Source organism: Lissotriton helveticus, chromosome 8, assembly GCF_964261635.1.
Source record: "Lissotriton helveticus chromosome 8, aLisHel1.1, whole genome shotgun sequence".
In the NCBI taxonomy this organism is placed as follows: domain Eukaryota; kingdom Metazoa; phylum Chordata; class Amphibia; order Caudata; family Salamandridae; genus Lissotriton; species Lissotriton helveticus.
Window position 1 is genome coordinate 1,298,026,282 of NC_136069.1, and position 22,090 is coordinate 1,298,048,371.

General features: G+C 47.2%; 1 protein-coding gene across 1 annotated transcript in view; it reads left to right on the forward strand.

The window, feature by feature from the left end:
- The window catches only part of SYTL5 (synaptotagmin like 5), a 684,371-nt gene that overhangs the window by 609,423 nt on the left and 52,858 nt on the right, over nt 1-22,090 (forward strand). Inside the window, exons 14-15 of the mRNA XM_078658261.1 lie at nt 4,821-4,982; nt 16,558-16,666. Of these exons, the coding sequence (XP_078514387.1) occupies nt 4,821-4,982; nt 16,558-16,666 (271 nt within the window). The remainder of the gene's footprint in view (nt 1-4,820; nt 4,983-16,557; nt 16,667-22,090) is intronic.

Genomic DNA, 22,090 nt, shown 5'->3' on the forward strand with positions numbered 1-22,090 from the left:
ATAGGGGGCAGCGTCAAAATGAATGGGTGTTGTGGTGGAACTCACACCGCAACACCCACTGCCCACCTCTTTCACGGTAACCATAGCGTGAAAGGGGGCCTTATGTACAAGGCAGCATTAAGTCATGTTAAGTGGCATGCTGCCTTGTACATAAGGCGCAGCCCCTATCGTCACCACAATCTTCAATATAGGTGACGTGTTGTTGCGATAGGGGCTTGTACATATGCCCCAGTGTGTCTCAAAACCAAAACAGATGTCATCAAACAAAGCAAAATTCTAGAATTCTAGTTTGTTGGTGATTGTAAGTGATGCGAAATTGGTAAAGGCATCTATTAACTATTTTATTCTCTTCACTGGATGGCTCCTTTAAAGAATCTATTTGCAACTAGTAGCCACTATGAGAGGAATTTGACTTAAGTTGAGCGTGCATGTACTGTTGTAGAATCCATGTTCACTACAATTAACAGGAAGATAACAAATCGGATAAAAGTAAATGTTTCTGTACAAGAAGTGGTACACGTTAAGTAATTGTGCTGCTTAATTTGTGCAGGTGGCTGCCGGGGATCTGGAGTTATTTTCATCATCAGACTTTGATCAGCATTAAAAGAGAGCTTCAGATAGAAAGGGGAGAAAGAAAGAAAAAGCAATTGATAGGAAAAACAATCACAGCAAAACAAAGCATGGATTAAAATTAACCTGCAAGATTAAGATAAAGAGACAGCAATTGTAGGTTGGTGGAAGAAAGAGGCAAGAATTGGTATCAAAACTAAGCAGGGGAGGCTCCTCCATGAGAGTGGAAGAGCGTCGCCCCACTAACCAAAATACCCCAAAACCCCAGAGATGACAAATAAAATGGTAATAAAAGTTAATTTATTAACATTTTATTTTTTATCTGCCCGGCCACAACCATGAGTCAGGACCGGCGGGGCTTACTGAAAGCAGCAGCAGGGAGAAAGGTGGGCCAACGGGTACTTCATTTCAAAGTGCGCATGTCCCTTTGGCTGGCCGACTTGCAACGGCCAGCCAAAATGGCGCACTTGGAGCCCACTAACCCACCTGTCTTAAAACAGCTGGGTTAGAGCAAGTGCAGGGCTTCAGTGCCCTTTGGAGCACTGAGAGCAGCTGCTCCCTCCAAACCTGGTGCTGCTCTCATGCAGCATGAGAGTGGCACCAGGATTGGTTAAGGTACTTCGATGGGGCCCGAGCTGAACATCAGACTGCAGGAAGAAGAGGTGCAGTGAGGAGGAGGATGTGCTGCAGGTAAGTGGATTTTATTTCATTATTTACCCACCACTCATTTGCCCGTCTCACCAACCCTCATAGATACCAGCCGCCACTGAGACTAGGTAGCCTCGATATCTGGCAACACTGGCATTCAGCAGTTCTCACTACATGTTCATAAGAAACTGTTGGACTTGGCCCTTTTTGCAGGGTCATCCCTAAACTTTTTGCCTTTCTCCTAGTTTATTTTCTGACATGGTGTTGGTGGTTTTAGGACCTGGGCACTTTAGCACTGCTGTCCAGTGTAAAGTGTGTGCGCTCTCTGTGTTCAATATGGTAAGATTGGTCTACACCTGTTTGGCTTATTTGATTTACCTGTCAGTCCCTTGTAAAGTGGCATCTCAGATACCCAGGGCTGGTAAATTAAATGCTACTGGTGGGCTTGCAGCGCTGATTGCGCTACCCACCAAAGTAGCCTTTCAAACCTATCCCAGGCCTCTGCCATTGCAGGGCCTGTGCGAGCAGTGTTACTGCTGCTCTAAAGTGTGTGCCATGTCTGTGACACCCCTTTTATTACCTGTCAGCCACCCCTAAGGTAGGCCCTAGCAGCCCTATGGGCAGGGTGCATTGTAGGTAAAAGATAGGACATGTACCTTAAGTGTGTGACATATCCTGGTAGTGACAAACAGCCATTTTGGTTTCTCACTACTGTGGGGCTGCCCCCCCCATAGAAATGCATTGGGGATTCCCTAATCATTGTTTCAGTGGTAGTTTCTGATATGAGAGGAGCAGCGTGGTCAAGTTTGGTATGTTTGAAATAGTAATAATAAATGCTACGCAATGGTGTGCGCAGATTTATTATAACTATTTTAGAAATGCCACTTTTAGAAGTTGGCATTTCTGTGTGATATGTGTCTGCCTGCCTGATGTGAATTGCATGTCTGGCTTTTGAGTGACAGTGGCTGGGAGGTGTGTGTGGCTCCAGCAGGGGCAGGGTGAGTCAGCGCTAGGATAAATGGGACATCTGCATTTGAAGGGGTGGGAGGAGAAGTCCCTGGTCCCTGAATAGGATGGTGCCTGTACTAGTGAATGCTGGCTCCGCCCCCCTGTGGTATGTCTGATGACGAGCCCCCACCTAACAATAGGGAAGAGGAACCTGGTAAACAGAGTGCTCCAGAACCAGTTGGAACTGGTTTCCCCAAGCCCTGTGCTTTGCAGACAAAGGGCAAAAGTGGTATAAAGATAGGGGCTGTGACCCAATGATTTTGAGCTGGTTCTGATGCTGCTGGAGGGCCCTGTGTGCTGGCCTGCCTGAGCCCAGCTTTGTGCCCCCTGACCTTTGCCTTGGACCTAGCACCTCGTGGAGTGCTACCTTCCTACTGCTGAGGAGAGTGCTTCTGTTTTTGATCTGCAGCACTGGGCTGTGACATGGGATCCCCCAGAATTTTTGGCGCTTCTGCAGCAGAGCAGGAGCCCACCCCGCACTGCCGCTGCTGAAGGGGAGCGGGAGCCTACCCCGCATTGCGTTGTGCTTTTGGATATTTATGCTGCGTTGAGTGTTGGGAGCCCACCCCGTGTTCGTGCAGCCTTGCCGGTGGGAGTATACCCTGCTTTGTGAGTGGATTTGACTGTTGGTGCCCACCCTGCATCTGCGTTTTGTTTGGAGGTGGGTGTCAACCCTGCAATTGAGCTTTGTTCTGAGTCGGGTGCCCACCCCGCATTTGCGTGTTGCCGAGGGGCCACCGCTCCATGAGCAGTGACCCAGAAAAGCATCCAGCCGGCCAGGAAGTCAGGCGCTCACCTGGTTGTGGGTGGGTTCTCCCCGTGTGGAACAGAGGAAACCCCGCGGGCCTGCATCGATGGGACCGGAGCTGTGCGCCGGCTCACCAGCACCCGGATCCCTCCAGAGATTGACGGCAGGAGATGGGGCTCGACTGCGGTCTCCCCAAACAGCCTGATCCGATTGAGGCAAAGAGTCCATGACGATCCCAGGCGCCAGGGACCTTCGCAGCAGAGAGCCCGGTGAGTGGTGGCGTGGGAGGAGAGGCTGGGGGCAGCGCGAGGCACATTGTCGGTGCTTGAGCGGTCCCGGAGGAGAGCGGGCCACCCCAACGGTGGAGATGTAACGTGGCATTTGTTGGGGCTCCGCCCCAGGTACAGTTAGTGCCAGTGGCCACTTGTGCAACAGCTGCCCTGCCAGACAGTGGGCAGCTGCGACGTTTAGGCCAAATCATTTTCAGAGTCCCAGAGGGGCCGAAGGGGCACAGTTGTGCCAGGCCTCATTTCCACAGCTGCCCCGCCTGACAGAGGGCAGCTGCGATGTTTGGGGGCATTTTTGTCAATGAGAAAAGGGGTGAGAAGCACCCCAGGCCCCAGCGCAGTGCACACTTTGTGTTTGCTGCTGAGGCAGCCAGGGGGCCCTTTGCAATGTCCCCCTCAGAGCCCTGACTTTGCTGGACATAGAGCATTGGAGCCCTAGAAAAGGCCAGTTGGCCTGGGGGTCAGTTGAGAGTGTTGGTAGGGCGCCAGGCCCTATCGTGATGACCAATGCATAAGTGTTCATGCCTACAGTGAGTGCGTACCTTGTTTATGCTTAGGATATTTATGCGCAATGTTCTGGCCTAATTGTGATTCAGACATAATGTGCTTATGCTGGTGATACCTAATGTGTAATGTATTAATGCTTAGGAGGTTTGGGCCTAATGTGTTTTATGCCTGATGAAATAATGCTGAGGTCATTATTGTACCAGTAGTTACTGGTTGTGTTTTATATTTACTTACCTGTTCTGATGGTTCCGACCGTGGCCCGATTTCGCCAGGTCCTTTATATAATCCCCTGTGAATATTGCCTGGTGCCAGTTGGCACCGTGTATATTAGAATACAAGGCTATTTTTGATATAACGTTGTGTGGAGTTTCCTTTGTAGTGTGCCTAGTGTGTTGCTGCTGTGTGTGTTGCATAAGCTCTGTACACATTGTCTCTGAGATAAGCCTGACTGCTTGTGCCAAGCTACCAAGGGGGTGAGCAGGGGTTATCTCCGGTGTGTAACTCCCTTGCCCTGACTAGAGTGGTGGTTTCTGCCTGGCTTAGGCGCAATCCCTAGCCAACCAGAAATCCCATTTCTAACAGAAACATTTTACTACCATCCCCAGCACATATTTTTATACAAGTTGCATAATGTACTTGGTAATTGTTTACACGTTATGGGGACGGGGGCATACTTTAAACCAGTCCTCATAGTTAGTTTTTTGGAACTGAAACTTCCACACACCCACGAAAACCAGCACATGCTCTGCTTCCATATGTTTAAATTTGTAATATATATTCCGTAATTGTCACCATGGGATCTCCAGGAGTTATTAATACATGTTTCTAAATAAAAGTACTTTCCAAGAGCTAGACAAGAAACCTCTGACGTTCCCTACATGTTCTGTAATTACATAATTTGCTGGATTGTAGCTTGTAGTGAGGGGTGCAACAGAAACAATTCTTGCCATTAAAGAAATGTGTTCACCTCGGTTTATCTCTTGGTTTTTCACTAACATTTCATTATCTTCTCAATAAAAAAAAACACATTTTGATCCCCTCTTATTTCACAGTATGTCATCAGCCACACTCAGTTGGAGACCAGAACTCTGCAGCTCACTGTCTGGCACAATGACCGGTTTGGCCGCAACAGCTTCTTAGGGGAGGTGGAAATTGCCCTCGACTCCTGGAACTTCGAAAACCGAGCGGATGAATGGTTCAAGCTTCAACCCAAAGTAAGATTTTGCAATTGCTTGTTAATGAAGAAAATATGTTTACAGGACGTGGGTGTGATCAGTTGTGTCAGCAGGTAACTAGGGTGTACATTGGCAGGGTTGTGGTTTGTTACACTGCATACTCTTGCTGCAGTACCAGAAGTGATCCAGATTGGAATGACATGGTGTTAAAAGAATGATGGGCTTTGTTATGCGGTGAGCTGCAGGCTTTCGGCTGGGGTAAACTGGGTTGGGGCATGCCAAGGTCTACTGCAAATTGTGCCATGTGTCACTGATCCAAGCACCATAGTCCAATGCCTGATTTAATTAATTTCTAGACCACACTACTCATTACAGATAGGCAAGTCAGACTGGATTTTCTTGGGAGCCTGCTTCCTATAAACGTGATCCCGCCGACTTGCCTCACTGATTCAGTGTTGCACAGCCAGCGAACACAGTGGGACAAAATATCCAGATTTACAGACATCTTCAGCTAATATAAATTTGGTGGTTTTGTCAGCGGAGGGCAGTGATAGTTCTTTCCAAGTTTTACACTCAAATCGAAGGGCACTAGGGATATACCCCCTATCCCTTACTGAACCTAACTGGATAGCTTCCCTTCTCCATATAATACCATTGTACCTGCGCTCCCAGGAAGCAGGCACATGCTAAAATGATCTAGACCAGTGGTTCCTAAACATTTTAGAACTGCCACTCACTTTTTAGTCCAACCAACTTTCACAGTCCATCTACCTTTGATTGACATGAGGCAGTGTTATTTTTTTATGTAACTAAAGCATTGCGTGGTAGCTCATCGTGATTTACAGATAGCACATTTTCCATTAAAATGGGCACTACGTTTGAACAGATATACAGTTCTACTGATAAACCTATAAGCCCAAAAATAATAATCTGTGGGAACCAGATTTGTGTGAATATTTATCCTTTGTCCATCCCCAAGTGTCTTGAGCCTTTTTGATCTCTTTAAACCTACTTGACTGATGGATGCATACAGTTCATTTACAGATTTTTAAATGTTGCAAAAAAGCAACATCCTACATTGCCACATAATTCACTTTAAAATCTCTTCTCACTTTGCATTAAATCAGTCTGCTATTTGAGCTCTGTCACATCTCTATTTATTGCTCTGACTTTTGCAACCCTCCAAAAATGAACTCACAACCCACCAATGAATTGCGACCCACAAGTTGGGAAAGAGTGATCTAGACGCGCTATAAAATGAGCCAATTGCCACATTGTATTGTCCAGTAGTCTCTCCATCTAATGGATAATACCTCCTGGTGAACAACTATAGGCACAGTATTTTTTTATAATGTCTGTTGTTTCTCATGCTTACCATACAGCCAGAGAGATAGGCAGACAGACACACACACACATTCACCTCCCTCCCACCTCCCCTACTGGGGGTCGGCCGTCGGTAGTTATAGTTAGGAACACAGTTTCCATAGGAAAAACGTTTTTCGTTTTGCCATACACTTTGGCACCGCTTGACCAATCTTCACAAAATTTTCATAAAACGTCCCTTTTTGGATCAGCTGCTGTGTTGAACGTTTCGGGGTGGTCCATCAAGCTGGGGCAGAGAAAATAGAGGGGGTCCCGAAACACGTTTTCCCCATGTCATGTCTACGTGGATTTTTCCTTTTTTTAACACAACCACAGTCCGAACCACTGAACTAAATTACTCCAAATTTGGCAGAAAGCTAGTTGTATGGTCCAGAAAGCGTGTTTTTTGTGATATGGTGTACATCCACTCTGCAGTTTCAGAGATATTTAAATTTATAAATATAGATACTACCGAAACCCTACTGAAATTTGAATAGCTGCCAACACTTCAACCAGGAAGGATTGCCAGGCATCTTGGGACCAGTGTTCCTCCTAACGTGCGCGGCTGCGCACCCGTGCACCTTTAAGGCACCGAGCGCGCAGTGTCTCGTGTGAAGCGCGCACACGTTCTTGCCGCCGCCCACTTTTAAAATACGAGCGGCGAAAAACGGCAATTTACCGGTTGCCTGAGGCCTTTGGGAAAGTATTCCTGTTAATCACAGCGCCCGTCATGCGCTGCAATTAACAGGAATATTTTCACAATGACCCACAATCGGCACCCAGCCATGCTGTATTTAGAAAAGAAATGAAACAAGTCTGAAAGCACGACGCTTTACACGTCGTGCTTTCAGACTTGTTTCCTTTGACGTCGAGTACCGGGCAAACCAAGAACGAGCGTAACTTTATGATTGCTATGTATTCTCAGGAACACTTGCGTATCTAAATATGTATGCTTGGCTTAGTCTTCATTTGTGAGGGGTAAAGCCAAGAATTGTGTTATCCCCGTTCCATGTTATCCATGTTCAATAAGGTGTGTGCTTGGGGAAATCTTGGTTTCCTGTTCTAGATGTTATACCGCAGAGAGCCCTGGGAGAGAGTTCAAATTATCAGGACCAAGCAAATAGAATGAAAGGAAATGAGATGTGCACAGGAACCAGGCCCGGTTCTAGCGGGTGGGCCGGGTGGGCCAGGCCCACCCAAACATGAGCCTGGCCCACCCAAACAGGAGCCTTGGCCCTCAGCAGTGAGGGCTTGAAGGCAGGCGTGCAACGCACAGGTCGTGTGTGCCAGCCCGGGGCGAGACAGATTCCCGGGCGCGCACACAGAGACAGTTTTAGAGATTATCGCAGCCCCCCACCCGAGTACTTAATAGGTCTTTAAAGACCATTAACATGTTAATGAGGCTTTGTTTATTTTTTCTCCCCTTCATCTCTTTAAGGCGAAAGGTGACAAATCCTTTCTTTGACGTCGGTAACCTTCGGTAACCGTTGTCTACTGTCCTGCTGCTTTGATATTTCTTTTTCTATGCAGCACAGGAGAAAATAAGTTTGTTTATTCTTAGTCACCTTTCCGAACCCCTGCAGTGGCTTATCACACCAGGCTGTGACACAAAGTTTGACTAATGGAGTAGGTAAGAGAATGTGTTACTACATTTTTTTCTTTTTAAAATCTTCACTGGCCCAGCAGGACACATACTTCGTGTGTGCCACATTTAAACAATTTTTATCAATATTGTGGCCAATGCAGGACAACAATAAGACGATACAAAATGCTCAGATAACGCTGGTGATTAATGATCCTGCTGGAGGGCAATCATTTGTCTGTTAGTAGTTTTTAAATACAGATCAACTGTATTTTAAGTGGATAGCTCAGTGGGTTACTGCCTTTGTCACAGAGATCCTTGTGTTACTTGCAGTTCAGAAGTTACAATCATATCATAGGACAGTGACCTATGAACTGTCATCGAAGAGCTGCCTACAAACATGAATGGTATAGTTAGAACTTTGCTTTTTGTGATATAGTTAGAACTTCCTCAGTCTTTCATTATTCTAATGTTGCTAAAATGAGTATGTTTGGGCAGATGTACATTTTTATCAGTTAATCTGACCCCAATGGAACACTTTAAATCCTAAGGTTGTGTTTCCCCATACCAAACCTTTTTAAAATATACTGCCCACCAGTATGGATGACATGTGATTCATACACCTTGTAATCCTCGTTTGCTTATGTAACATTCCCTATAGGCTGATTTACATACTTGTATGATTCATTGTCTCTGTATAATGTGTGTGTGATGTAAAGTACTGACACACACTACACTGATATGAGTAGCGCTATACAACAAATGAAATGCGCATGAGGGGCTACGTAAAGATGAGGGGCACTGTTGGAGGGTGGCAGTGAGGGAATCCGAGGAGGAGGTAGTGGGAGGGGCTATGGAGCGATGAGGGTCACTGGTGGAGGATGACAGTGAGGGAATCAGAGGAAGAGGTCATGGGGTGGGGGGAGCTAGGGAGAGATGAGGGGCACTGGTGGAGGGTGCTAGTGAGGGAGTCAGAGGAGGAGGTCATGAGAGGGAGGGGCTACAGAGATAAGGGGTACTGGTCTTCGAGGAGGAGGTCATGAAGGAGAGGGGCTATGGGGATATGAGGGGCACTTGTGGCGTGAGGCAATGAGGAAATCCGAGGAGGAGGTCAATAGGGGGGTGATAGAGGGATGAGGGGCATTGTTGGAAGGTGGTAGTAAAGGTATTTACGGAGAAAGAGGTTAATGGTGCGGCGCCAAATAAAACTTTCGCATCAGCGCTAAAGCCGGCCCTGTCATGGTCTTTCTGTTTTTGTTTAATTAGCAGTCGGGTCATAAGGGCTACTGAGGAACATACCTTAAAGTGCGTGCTAATTATATTTACTGCTATATTCAATGTTTTAAGTTTGAAGGTGATTTGTCTAATGTTTTACCGGGCAAAATTAAAGTGGAGCCCGATGGTGCCTGATATGGGGCTGGGGCCCAAGGTCAGCTGTGAGATAAGGTGCACTGGAGAGGAGTAGTGGATATTCAAACCTATAAGGGAGTATGTTGCAGAGTCTGGGGTCAGGTGGAGGTAGTAATGAAGAGGGATTCTCCCTGAAGGCTCGTACAGAGGGAGCCCGAGAAGTGTCACTTGCCTGGTCCTCCCACCTCAGAAACCTCCTCTTCCCATCAAAGGAACATTACATGGAAAAAACACCTTTTGAGAGTGATAACATTTAGAAAGAGATTTGGAAAAGAGTGCGTTTTACTGGGCCTTGCCAGACTAAGAAGAGATAAAGGAGGGCCCTGAAGCAGGCCTGCCCAGACATATGTGCGACAAATCGAGCCCCAGTGGCCCACCCAAATGCACCCTTGGCCCACCCAAATAAAAATTCCTGGAGCCGGGCCTGAGAGGAACGGTTAGCTTTTACTAAAAGGTGAAAGTTAGTTTAATCTATGACACTGTACTCGGATACGGCCTAATATAGGGCAAGATAGTTCATGGATTGCGTATTGCTTTAGACGCTATAGTGAGGGTTTTAAATAATGTTTAGTTGATAAATTGCCAGTTTGCAACCGTTACCTAGCGCTGAGATTCCAGCTAAGGAGACAGAAAATAACACAGGTGGTAAAGTGTTGTGACATAAGCTTCTTTTAATTACCTTTATTGCCTTGGTTTCTTCCTTCATATTCCGTGTTATTCTTCATCTACCCCTTACACTAACCATCGGAATTGTTTGGTCAGATATATTAATTAATATTATGTTTTTTTAGTTGTTGTTTTAAGTTAACATCACTAAATCTTGAGTTGACATTTTCAGACCCCCTTTACTGACATGCACATTTGTAATTACGAAAAGAATAATATTTTATTTTCCATGTTTGAAAGGCCTGCTGGAGTTCTTTTCCGTTAGCAGAAATAGGGTTTATTTTGTGGTGTGCTGAATTGAAATGTCATTTCTTTTGTAGCTTCGGAAGAAGATTTGACCTATCTGTACTTCTCTTGTAACAAATCAAGGACTTTTACTGGTCCTGTGGATAATTCTTACCCAGCGAAAGTCACACAACTCTCTGGCACTATGCCAGGGTGTTTGGGACATTCCTGGGAGTGGAGAGAAAAATGTCATTATTTACACTAGACAAGGCTTCTACATCTACCTGCTAGAAGGTACTTACTGTTCAATAGTTTTCGTCAATGTACATTTTTTCAATAAGCATATTTCCACTATATTTAGGGGGCACCGCACTTCTTTAAGCCAGCCCCCTTCTGTTTTATAAAACCCTGCCCCGTCTGAGTAGATAAAGGGGAAGGCCCAAAAATTCGCTAAGGCTCATCCTTTTAAGTGCCACAGGCTGTATTATATAGATGCAGATTTGCAAAGTGTAGTAGGATATACACATTGCAGAGTGTGGACAAGAAGCCAATGGTCACAAGAGGTGAAGCATTTTTGGTTAGGATATCTTTCCTTCCATCGACAATGGTAATAGTAGGCTTCTACCTAATATGTACAGGCAGAGTTTGCAGCTTGTTATTTCATGGGCTGAACTTACAAGAAGCAGGAACATAAGCGGACAGACCTATGCAGCGAGACCAAATCTCATTAGATTGGACTTTTGAGTAGTGGTGCTGTAGCTTTGGGTTAATAGTGAGGACTTTGGGGCAGTAGGAAACGGTGTCTTGACTTAATCAGGCTTTACAGTGGTCACCACATGGAATTTGACTTGTGCACTTTGCACTGTAGTAATAAGTGTGTGAATGTAGGTCTATTAGCACAACTGTTTGAGCTACGTTTTATTTGTCAGAATTTACTCGGATATTGCATAATATTTAGACTACAATGCTTTAGAACCCCAAACTCACATCAACTTTTGTGACTTTGATGTAATGCCTCAAGTAGCTAGGGTGTGCCTAGACGTGGGTCCAGTGCTCACTGTGCCACTGGACCTAAGCTGTACCTCACCTGATGAGTCCATAACCAGGGTAAAACCAGAAGCAGCAAAATATCAGTAGAGTGGCACACTATGCGATGCACATATTTTTAGCTTAATTGCTTTTAAGCCACCCCCTTGATTGCATCGGTTACGCCCCTTTGAAAGATCCCTGAGTATTTTCATCCCACTCAAAGCCCTGGTCTACACGCACGGTCAGGTTCTTGGCCCACATAGCCTTGGCTGCAGCGCACAGAGACCTTACTCTGCCGCACACAGAGGAAAATAATTATAGGGAACATTGCTTGGGACTCGGTTGAACCAAGTCCGACAAATTTCTTTTACATAAAAAGAAAGGGGGAATGGTAGAAACACCCTGACCCCCTAGGCTTCTTGGGGGGGGGGGGGGTCCCACTGTGACACCCAGGGCCAAAAAAACATTTTTCTTTTTACAGTTTGATAGGATCTGCGGATCAGGCCCACAATGTAAAACAAATTAAAATGAAGGGCGGGCTTCCTTGCTTCTTTCATTATCGGCCCCCGGGTGGGCCAGGTCCCGGTGGGGTTATGGAAAAAAAGAGGGGGAGCACGCCCCCCTCCTGGGACTTATTATGCCCCAGAAACCACCTCCTCCCCAGGGCTTCTTAAAATATGATTGCGGGATAGGCCTGTATGGCCTTCCCGCTGCCCTGGGGACCGCCACCTCCCTGGGGCTTATTTTGTTTTAAATGAGGGGGCCTCTTGGACCCCCTTCAGCCCCAGGAACTGCCACCTCCTGGATACTTTATTGTAAATTGATGCAGGGAGCCTCATAGATGCCCCTGCAGCCCTGCAGGCCGCCACCTCCCCAGGGCTTTAATTAAAAAAAATGCATGGGGGCCGCGCTGCCACCGTGCAGCCCCGGGGACGCCACATCCCCGGGGCAAATTAGAAGATTGGAGGGTGGCTGTGCGACCCCCCCTCTTGGAGCCCTAGTTGGCCCTGGTGACCGCTGCCCCCCAGGACTTGCTTCTGCAATGTCCCGGCATGCCCACCATTGGGTAATTGCAGTTTGCTATGGCTTGGCTGGAGCACAACTCTTGCCAAGCCATAGAAAATGCTGTTCCGCTTCTAGTAAGCAAGGGCATTAAATGCTCTCACTTACTAGAAGGGGAGCAGAATTTTTTTTACACACAGGAGGCTGCATGTTATGTGTAAAAGCAATGCTGGCTCCCCCATGAGGGGCGAGCCGGCAGGGACTGCAGGAGCCTTGAGGCCCCCCGCGGTCCCCAACCTTTAAAAAGTGGGTGCCTTGGGTGGGACCACGGCACCCAAAATACAGGCCGGGCCCTCGGGGATAGGGTGCCCGAGGCTGAAACCGGCCCAGGGGGGGGCCGTGTGTCCAACCTCCCTTTAAAAAAAATAAAAATGAAAAGGCTGGGCCAAGGGCGTTGGTGTACCCGGGCCGAAATCGGCCCAAGGTGGGGGACCGTGCAGCCCCCCTCACCCATTGAAAAAAGCCTGGTCCCTGGGGATGGAGTCCCTGGGGCAAATATGGTCCAGGTCAAGGGGGCCACGCAACCCCCTCCCTTAAAAGAAGAAAAAAAGAAAGAAGAAAAAAAACACGGCAAGTCACTGGAGGCCCGCCCCTTTCCCCACCACTCTGCAAATGCACCTCCTGGTGCACTATCGTTTAAGGATCGACTCGACAACAACGCCCACAACAGCAAGGAACTCTTCAACATCGTCAAAGAATTTACCAATCCCAGCGCCGACACCAACGACATCACTCCCTCCCAAGACCTCTGCGACTCCCTAGCCTCGTTTTTCCACAGCAAAATAGCCGACATACAAAACAGCTTCGGCGACCAGTCCACCCCCTTTACCTCCGAAAAGAAGACCCCCACCGCCATCCTCGGAGCCTGGAACCCAATCAGCACTGAAGACACTATCCGCTTAATGAACTCCATCCACTCTGCAATAAAGCCGACTACATCATCGCACCCTATCTCCGAGATATCATCAACTGCTCCCTCAACACCGCTACCTTCCCGGAAAGCTGGAAACATGCCGAACTCAGTGCCCTCCTGAAGAAACCGACAGCAGACCCTACCGAACTCAAGAACTACCGCCCCATTTCGCTCCTCCCATTCCCTGCCAAAGTCATTGAGAAAACAGTCAACAGTCAGCTCGCTGCCTTCCTCGAGTCCAACGGCTCCCTTGACCCGTCACAGTCCGGCTTCCGAGCCAAACACAGCACTGAGACCGCCCTCATCGCAGCCACAGACGACATTCGAACACTACTTGACAATGGAGAAACAGCTGCCCTCATCCTCCTGGACCTCTCTGCAGTATTCGACACGGTCTGCCACACCACTCTTATACAACGCCTCAGCAACGTAGGGATACAAGGAAAAGCACTGGACTGGATCATCTCGTTCCTCTCCGGAAGAACCCAGAGGGTCCGCCTCCCCCTTTCAGATCAGAGGCCACCAAAGTCATCTGCGGCGTACCACAAGGATCATCGCTTAGCCCCACCCTCTTCAATGTCTACATGAGCCCCCTCGCATCCATCGCACGCCAACACAACCTCAACATCATTTCCTACGCTGATGACACACAGCTGATCCTCTCCCTCACCAAAGACCCAAACTCCGTCAAAACCAACCTACACGAAGGGATGAAAGACATTGCCGAGTGGATGAAGAACAGCCACCTAAAACTGAACTGAACTCAGACAAAATGGAAGTCCTTATCCTAGGATCATCCCCCTCCGCTTGGGATGACGCATGGTGGCCACCGGCCTTGGGCAGCGCACCCAAACCAACGGACCACGCACGCAACTTGGGCTTCATCCTGGACTCCTCCCTCTTAATGACCATACAAGTCAACACCATCTCATCATCATGCTTTAACATCCTACGTATGCTCAAAAAGATCTTCCGCTGGATCCCCACCGAAACAAGAAAGACAGTCACCCAAGCACTTGTCACTAGCCGATTGGACTACGGAAACACCCTTTACGCCGGAACCACAGCCAAATTACAGAAAAAACTCCAACGCATTCAGAACGCCTCCGCCAGACTCATCCTAGACATCCCCCGCCACAATCACATATCCAGTCACCTGAGAGACCTCCACTGGCTCCCCATCAACAAGAGAATAACGTTCCGTCTCCTCACCCACGCACACAAAGCCCTCTACGACCTAGGACCCAAATACCTCAACACACGCCTGACCTTTTACACCCCCACACGCCAATTTCGATCGACCAATCAAGCCCTCGCCGCGGTCCCACGCATCCAAAGAGCCACCTTGGGAGGAAGATCTTTCTCCTACTTAGCGGCCAAAACCTGGAATTCTCTCTCTAAAGTCCACATTTGTAAAGCGCACAATCACCCGTAAGGGTCTCTAGGCGCTGGGGGCCGTCGGGAAGATTAAGCGAGCTATTGCCCAGAGTCACATGGTGCTGGGCTAACCTGCCGCCGGAGCCGGGGATCGAACCGTGGTCCCCAGATTCCAGCGTCAGTCGCCCTGGCCGCGGCGCCACACCTCTCCCACTACCCACCTTCGCCTCACACAGAACCACCTCTCCTTCAGAAAACAACTCAAAACTTGGTAACGAACAAGCCCTCTCCCAAGCGCCTTGAGACCTTCTGGGTGAGTAGCGCGCTATATAAATCTTAACTTGAACTTGAACTTGAACTTGACAATGAAGTCCCCTTGGCTCCAGAGGGTACTTGGAGGCCAACAAGCCCTCCTGTTGCCTCCAGTAGGTCCCACACAGCAGGAATTCTGAAAGTTCTTTGGAGGCCACACCCCATTAACCACCACTCTGCAAACGCACCTCCTGAGGGCCTCAGGACTAAGGTGAACTTCTTCCCCCAACCAGTAGTGGACCAAGAGGTGTGTTTGCAGAGTGGTGGAGAATGGGGACGTGGCCTCCAGCAGCCTCTTAGGAATCCAGCTGTTTGAGACATATTGAAGGTAACAGCTGGGGTAGTTGAGCCCCAAGGACCCTCAGGAGTGAAGTGGACTTCATTCCCCAATCAGTACTGTGCCAGGAGGTGTGTTTGCAGAGTAGTGGAAAAAGGGGGTGTGGCTTACAAAGATCTCTCAGCAATCCCACTATGTGGGACTTACTGGAGGTAACAGGAGTGGTAGTTGTCGGGGCCCCCCCAAGGACCCACTGGAGCCAAGGGAATTTCTTCCTCCAGCCAGCAGTGCACCAGGAGCCGCTTTTGCAGTGTGATGGAGAAAGGGGGCGGGGCCTCCGAAGACCTATCAGCAATTCCACTGTGTGGGCCTTACTGGAGGTAACAGGAGGGCTTATTGTGCCCCAAGGACCCTCTGGAGCCAAGGGAACTTCCCCCCCAACCATCAGTGCACCAGGAGGCATGTTTGCAGAGTGGTGGAGAAAGGGGGTGTGGCCTCCAAAGACCTCTAAGCAACCACGCTGTGTGGGACTTGTCCATGTGGGCCAACTACCCCTCCTGTTACCTTCAGTAATTCTCACACTGAGGGAATGCTGAGAGGTCTTCGTGGTCCGCCCCCTTTCTCTACCACTCTGCAAACACACCTCCTTGTGCACTACTAGTTGGGGGATAAGGTGTTCTTGGCTGCTGAGGGTCCTTGGGGGCGAACAATCCCTTCTGTTATCTTCAGTAACTCCCACACAGCAGGATTGTTAAGAGGTCTTCTTCTGTCCCTTCTCCTAATACAAACCCCTATCATAACCGGTTTTATACCCTCCATCCTTACCCAGAACCCACAGCTTTCAGTAAAACCTTTGTGCTTGTTTTTTCCCCTTTCTATGTGTGCTGCATTCTGCAGCACACATAGACAGAAGAAAAATCCTCAAAGCATTGTGCAGAACGCTGTCCTTTCCTGCACAGAAATAATCCTTTCTACTAAGCAGGTACTCTTGCACCACAGCGCAAGGGAACCTGCATTGGTGCAAGGCAGAACATTGTGCACCAGTGCATTATTTATTTATATGTATCATTTTATCACTGTTTTACTATGAGACAAATATTTGTAGGTAGCATGATCTAAGTTAAAGGCACAGGGTGATTCCTGGTGTTGCACTGATCTGCATACATCTTGCTTACTGCTTTCAGTGCCCTTCATTTTGAAATGTGTTATTTATATACATATGTTCATATTGAGATGCAAACTTCATGGTACCTAACATACAGCACCATACAAATGAAAGGTCTTTCAAAGGTCTCAACCAACAAGCATCTAAATAGTTTGGTCTAAGCGCAATAAAAATATAAGAAATATTGAGCTCATCTGCCATGTCAAGCTGTTTTTCTTCTCTCTGTTTTCTCAGGTGGATGTTCCAGCTGACGTCATTCCTCAGTATAAAGGAGAGCTGACCATCAGTTTACATTACCGTCCCCCGGAGAAGAACCTTACTCTTCCACTTGACCAATCACAAGGTAAAGTGCATCCCAATTGGTATAATGCGAGGAGATGCCTTGGGAGGTACTGGGACACCACTCCCTTCTTCCATGGTGCCACTTTCAGTCTGCGCTCACTTTGCACCGCCTTCTACTTAGCACACAGTTTCTGTTTTCCTGCACCTGTAATGCAGCATAGGTGCAGAGGCATTCTCTCATTTGTATGGGGCCACTCCAGCCAAGCAAATTAGGGAACACCCCCTTGTGATCACATATTGTTCTGTGATGTCCTTATAGCTTGGCTAGAGGGGCATCTGTACTCCCTCCCTCTATATCAACATGGTTCCCTGGTGTGCAAAAGAGGTTGCAAACACCTGTTGCACACCCACAGCAGTATTTGTAATATGGCCCACAATAAGTGATACTGATCTGTACAAACATTAACATTAGAAATCCTTGCTTTGAGTGGGATACCCCTGACACATTCTGCAGCTTACCAGAAGAACCTGAAGCATATATACATGATTTAAAATTACCTGATTCTAGAGACCTTATTTAAATTCATTGCTTTGCATTACTTTGTCATATTTGTTAAACATATGACTAGAAAATGTAACTCATTAAAAAAAGTTAACAATAGTTGTTTTGATAGACTTAGTACTACAAAATACATTATATGTTCCTTTTATATTAACCAGTAAGCTTGTAAAATTAGCTCACTGGGATGAACACCTGTTGTTTTGATCTCCATGTAAGGTGAGGGTCAAAGGTTTAACATTTGGAAAGTATATGTAGACGTTCATCATTATGAGGTCACCAAAATGAGTTCCCATGATTGGGGGAAAGAAAGGTCTAGACACAGCGGTAAGAAGCATGTGTTTTATTCACATATCGGCTTCACCGCCTGGCTGCAACTGCCAAATTAACCTCACACAAAACCTCACACCATGCAGGGAACTCAGAACTACCCACATTCCATACCACCCACCATTCCAATGCACCCCCAGCCAAGAACATAACCCAACACCCCCCTCTTCCTTCACAAAAATGAAATGAATTAATAATTTGTTCAATGACGTGTGGCTTTAGATACATATGCTCTGCATACTCCTGTCATCTAGTTTTGGGTCTGGAGTTTTGCAAGTTGTTTTTATTCGAAGAAGTCTTTCAAGTCACAAGACTGGATGACTGCTCCTCTCGGTGAGACTTTGTATGGGCATCAACTCCTTTGTTAGATTGTTTTCTCTGCACCGTCGGTTTCGCACATGTGGGTTTCTGGTTCTTGTGTTGACTCTGTTTGGTAGGACTCTCCAGTTCTGTTTACTGTCTTCGCCGGTATTGTTTCAATCGTGCTTTTCAATTCTGCCATGCTATTGAATTTCGGCAGTTTGGGCTTTAACCGACCTCCCTTTGGGGTGCTGTCCATCTCGGGCCTACTCCAGTGTGCACTAGTTTCCATTGAGGATGTCCTTCTAGTGGAATGCATACCTTTAAGATTTTGCCCCCGCTGCCACGTGAAATATCCGCACACAGACCAACATTTCATGTGCAACTTGTGTCTTTTGATGGACCATTGTGAGGCCGACTGTGACCCGTGTAAGTCTTTTCAGTCAAAGAAAACCCTTCAGGATTGAAGGGTGTATCACTTGGAAATGTCTCACAGAAGCAGAGATGACACCCCGACATTTCTGGCAAGGAACATGCCCAGGAGGAGCCAGCTTCGGATGATGAACAAGGCGTCTTCTCCCCGGAAGGAAGCTCTGGCTCGGATGTCAAAATATATATGGAGTTGCATAGCCTCCCATCTGGTCAGTGCCTGAGTACAATTACCCCTAACCCTGCTCGAGCACACAAGCATGCCTCCAAACCTCCTCATACAGAGGTGGTCTGGCCACCAATACCTTCGGGCCATGGTTGGATCCGATAGATTGTTTCAGACGCCCCATCCTTGGACACGGCACAAAAACTGATAACAAGGCCAAGCCTTCGGCACCGACCTCTTCAGACCAAGACTGACCTTTGGGATCGAGCCGGCAACCGACCACTTCAACCATGGTGCCGACCAAAAAAACTCTCTTCTACACCGAAACCTCAGATCTGAAAATTATAAAGCCGAAAATCTGTCAATCTTCATCTGCTTTAATGTCTTCGGTTGAATCCATTCTTGCAAAAATGGACATTCAACAACAGAAAATTCAGGTCCAGGAAGGGACAGGACAGTTCCTTTCTGCGCCACCACCAAATAGGAAGCTGTTCATCCAAGAAGCACTGGAAAGCGCTATCCCCCAAAAGAGGAAGATGAAGGCCAAAGCCACCAGTCCTACACATCAGCCTCCTCCTCCACCACCACCATCTCCACCCCTTCCTTCACCTTCTACATCTCCAACACATGGCCCACTTGATTCTACACCTCCAGGGTCATCAGGTACAGATGATGGGTGGTAACAAGTGCCATTAGGGCATCCTGACCCTTTGGATACATTCAACACTGATCCCCTTACCCCAACAATCCGGATCTATATTTGGCTCGTCCCTCCCCTTGCTAATTCTTTCCAACAACTCATTGCTAGGGCATCTGCATTCCACAATTTTGAGCTTCACAACGATTCCCTGAAGCAGGATTTTTTGTTTGACACCCTATCTTCCACACATAGGGACACTCAGTATTTACCTAAGCATTCTGGCATGATGAGCCATGTAGATGACATTTTTAAAGAACCATTCCAAACCTGAGTTATTACCCCACCAGTGGACAAAACATATAAGGCACCTCCTTCTGACCCACTTTTTTTTATCAGGGAGCAAGTCCCACCTGACACCATAGTAGCCACAACTGCTTGTAAAAGAGCTAATAGCCAGACACTGGAGACACTCCACCACTTGAAAAGAAAAGCAAGCAAATAGATGGAGTTGGGAAATGAGTTGCAGCACAGGCAACTAATTATTGGTGTATTGCCAATTTCTAAGCCCTTCTGGGCCCCTATGACAGAGCTCATTGGGATGAGATGGAGGAACGAACTGTTACAATATACCTCCTAGAGGAAAGCCGGAAAAGGGGACAACAAATTGTAACAGAAGGTCAGGCCATCACCAACAACTCCATCCGATGAACGCTTGATGCAGTGGATACAGCTGCTAGGGCTGTCAATACCAGGGTGCTCCTTAGACCATATGCATGGCTTATGTGTTCTGGTTTCAAACCAGAGTGGCATATATTGTGTCACTGCTATAGTCCATGTTCACTGTCTATAAAAATTCCAGGACCTAGGGGCTTGAATGTCTCTTTTTACAGAAAATAGAGCATAATGAAGCAGTACGGATGATCGGAGCGGAGAATGCTGTGTACAGGTAAGATTACTATACAATCTTTACAGCATAAAAAGAGAAATGGTATGCGTGGTGGAAGTGTGCATGGTTGTTGGTTGTGAGGTAAGTGTACTTTTAATGTCAATGTATGTACATGCGTGGTAATGGTGTGCATGGTTAAAAAGGCATGGAAAAGACGTGCGTGGTAAAACCATGCGTGGTAATGTCATACAACCATCACAGCTAAAGACATTGAAGCATTACAAACCAAAGTCTCCAGAGGGTCCTTTCGTCTCCCAGGCTACAGGGTGCATTCAAATCTACCACTTCAGACGCCTCCACCTCCCTACAAAAACAAGGTCAGTCTGCCTACAGTAAGGGCTATTTACAGGTCCCTTTAGAGGGGGAAACAAAAAAGTGAAAGGGCAGGGGTGACTCCACAAATGTAGCAACACCCACTTCCAAGCAGTGAATACCCAATCATTCCCCCCCCCAACCACTTCACACCTGTCGGGAGCAGACTACGATATTTCACCCAGTCTGGGAATCCATCACCACAGACCAATGGATATAGCTGTTATCCAACCTGGCTATTATCTGGAGCTCATCTCTACACCAACCAATATCTCACCGTGTACTTACAGGTTGTCACAAGATCATCTAACACTTCTAAAACAAAAAGTGAAAACTCTTCTTCTTGAAGGAGCTATAGAACCTGTTCCACTTCAACAGCAGGGATTAGGAGAATACTCTCTATATTTTCTCATTCCCCAAAAAGAAGGGTCTCTAAGACCAATCTTAAATTGCTGACCCCTGAACCAATATATCCTGTCAAAACATGTCCATATGGTTACTCTACAGGATGTTATTCCACTTCTTCAACAGGGCAACTTTATGGCTACACTGGACCTAAAGGACACCTATTTTCATGGGCCAAAATACCATGCACGGCACAAATACCTCAGATTTGTCATAGCAGGTAAGCATTACCAATTCAAAGTTCTACCATTTGAGGTGACCACAGCACCTCAAGTTTTCACAAAAGGCTTGGCAGTAGTTGCAGCACATCTGCGCAGACAAAAAGTTAATGTATTTCCATACCTGGACGATTGGCTCATCAAAGCCAGCAAATCTACTGCACATACTAGGGTTCACAATAAATTCCAAAGTCTCACCTTCAACCTCTCCAAATTCAACCTTACTTAGGGGCAATGCTTAACAAACAGCTGGGACTAGCCTATCCCAATCCCACTCTAATTCAGAACTTTCAGGTAACTCTGCCTCAGTTCAATCCAAACTGAATTCTCACAGTTCGGACAGTCAATCGTCTGCTAGGAATGATGGCCTCTTGTATTGTCATAGTTCCCCACATGAAGTTGCACAAGGGTCCCCTGCAGCAATTGCTAGCTCCCCCTTGGTCTCAATCACAGGGTCACCTTGAGGATCTAGTGACGGAAGACCGCCGCAATTACCATTCTCTGCAGTTATGGAACACCAACAATCTGCTACAAGGACGCCCTTTTCTAGATCCTGTTCCCTACTTCACTCTCACAACAGATACATCAGAGACGGGTTGGGGTGCCCTTCTACAGGACCTCACAGTACAAGGTCTGTGGGACACCAAACATCAATCCTTACACATCAACTACTTGGAGCTTCAGTCAATCTTCCTAGCACTAAAAGCTTTCCTTCCTCATCTGCCTCACAAGGTTGTCTTGAAATGAAATGAAAATGAATGAAATGAAATGAAAAGAATCTTGTAACGCGCATGTTAGACCTGACATCATTGGCATGAGTCTCTCCTCCATTTTTTCTGTTTGCCTCCTCTGTTTACGATGTTTTTGCTGGTATATTGCTTTGGGCACTGTGCCACTGCTGATCAGTGCCACAGTGCAAGTGCTCCCTATGTGAAATTGCTGTATTGATTGAATTCCATGTTTGGCTTATTTGGTTTACTGTCAGTCCCTAGTAGAGTGCACCAGGAGTGCCAGGGCTTGTAAATACAAATGCTGCTAGTGGGCTTGCAGCACGTGTTGTGCCACCCACAGAAGCGGCCTAGTAAAAGTATGTCTACAGGTCTGCCATTGCTAGACCTACGTGCAGTCTGGTACTGTCAGGCAGACTGCGCAAGTACACCTACTTGCCAGTCCCTAAACC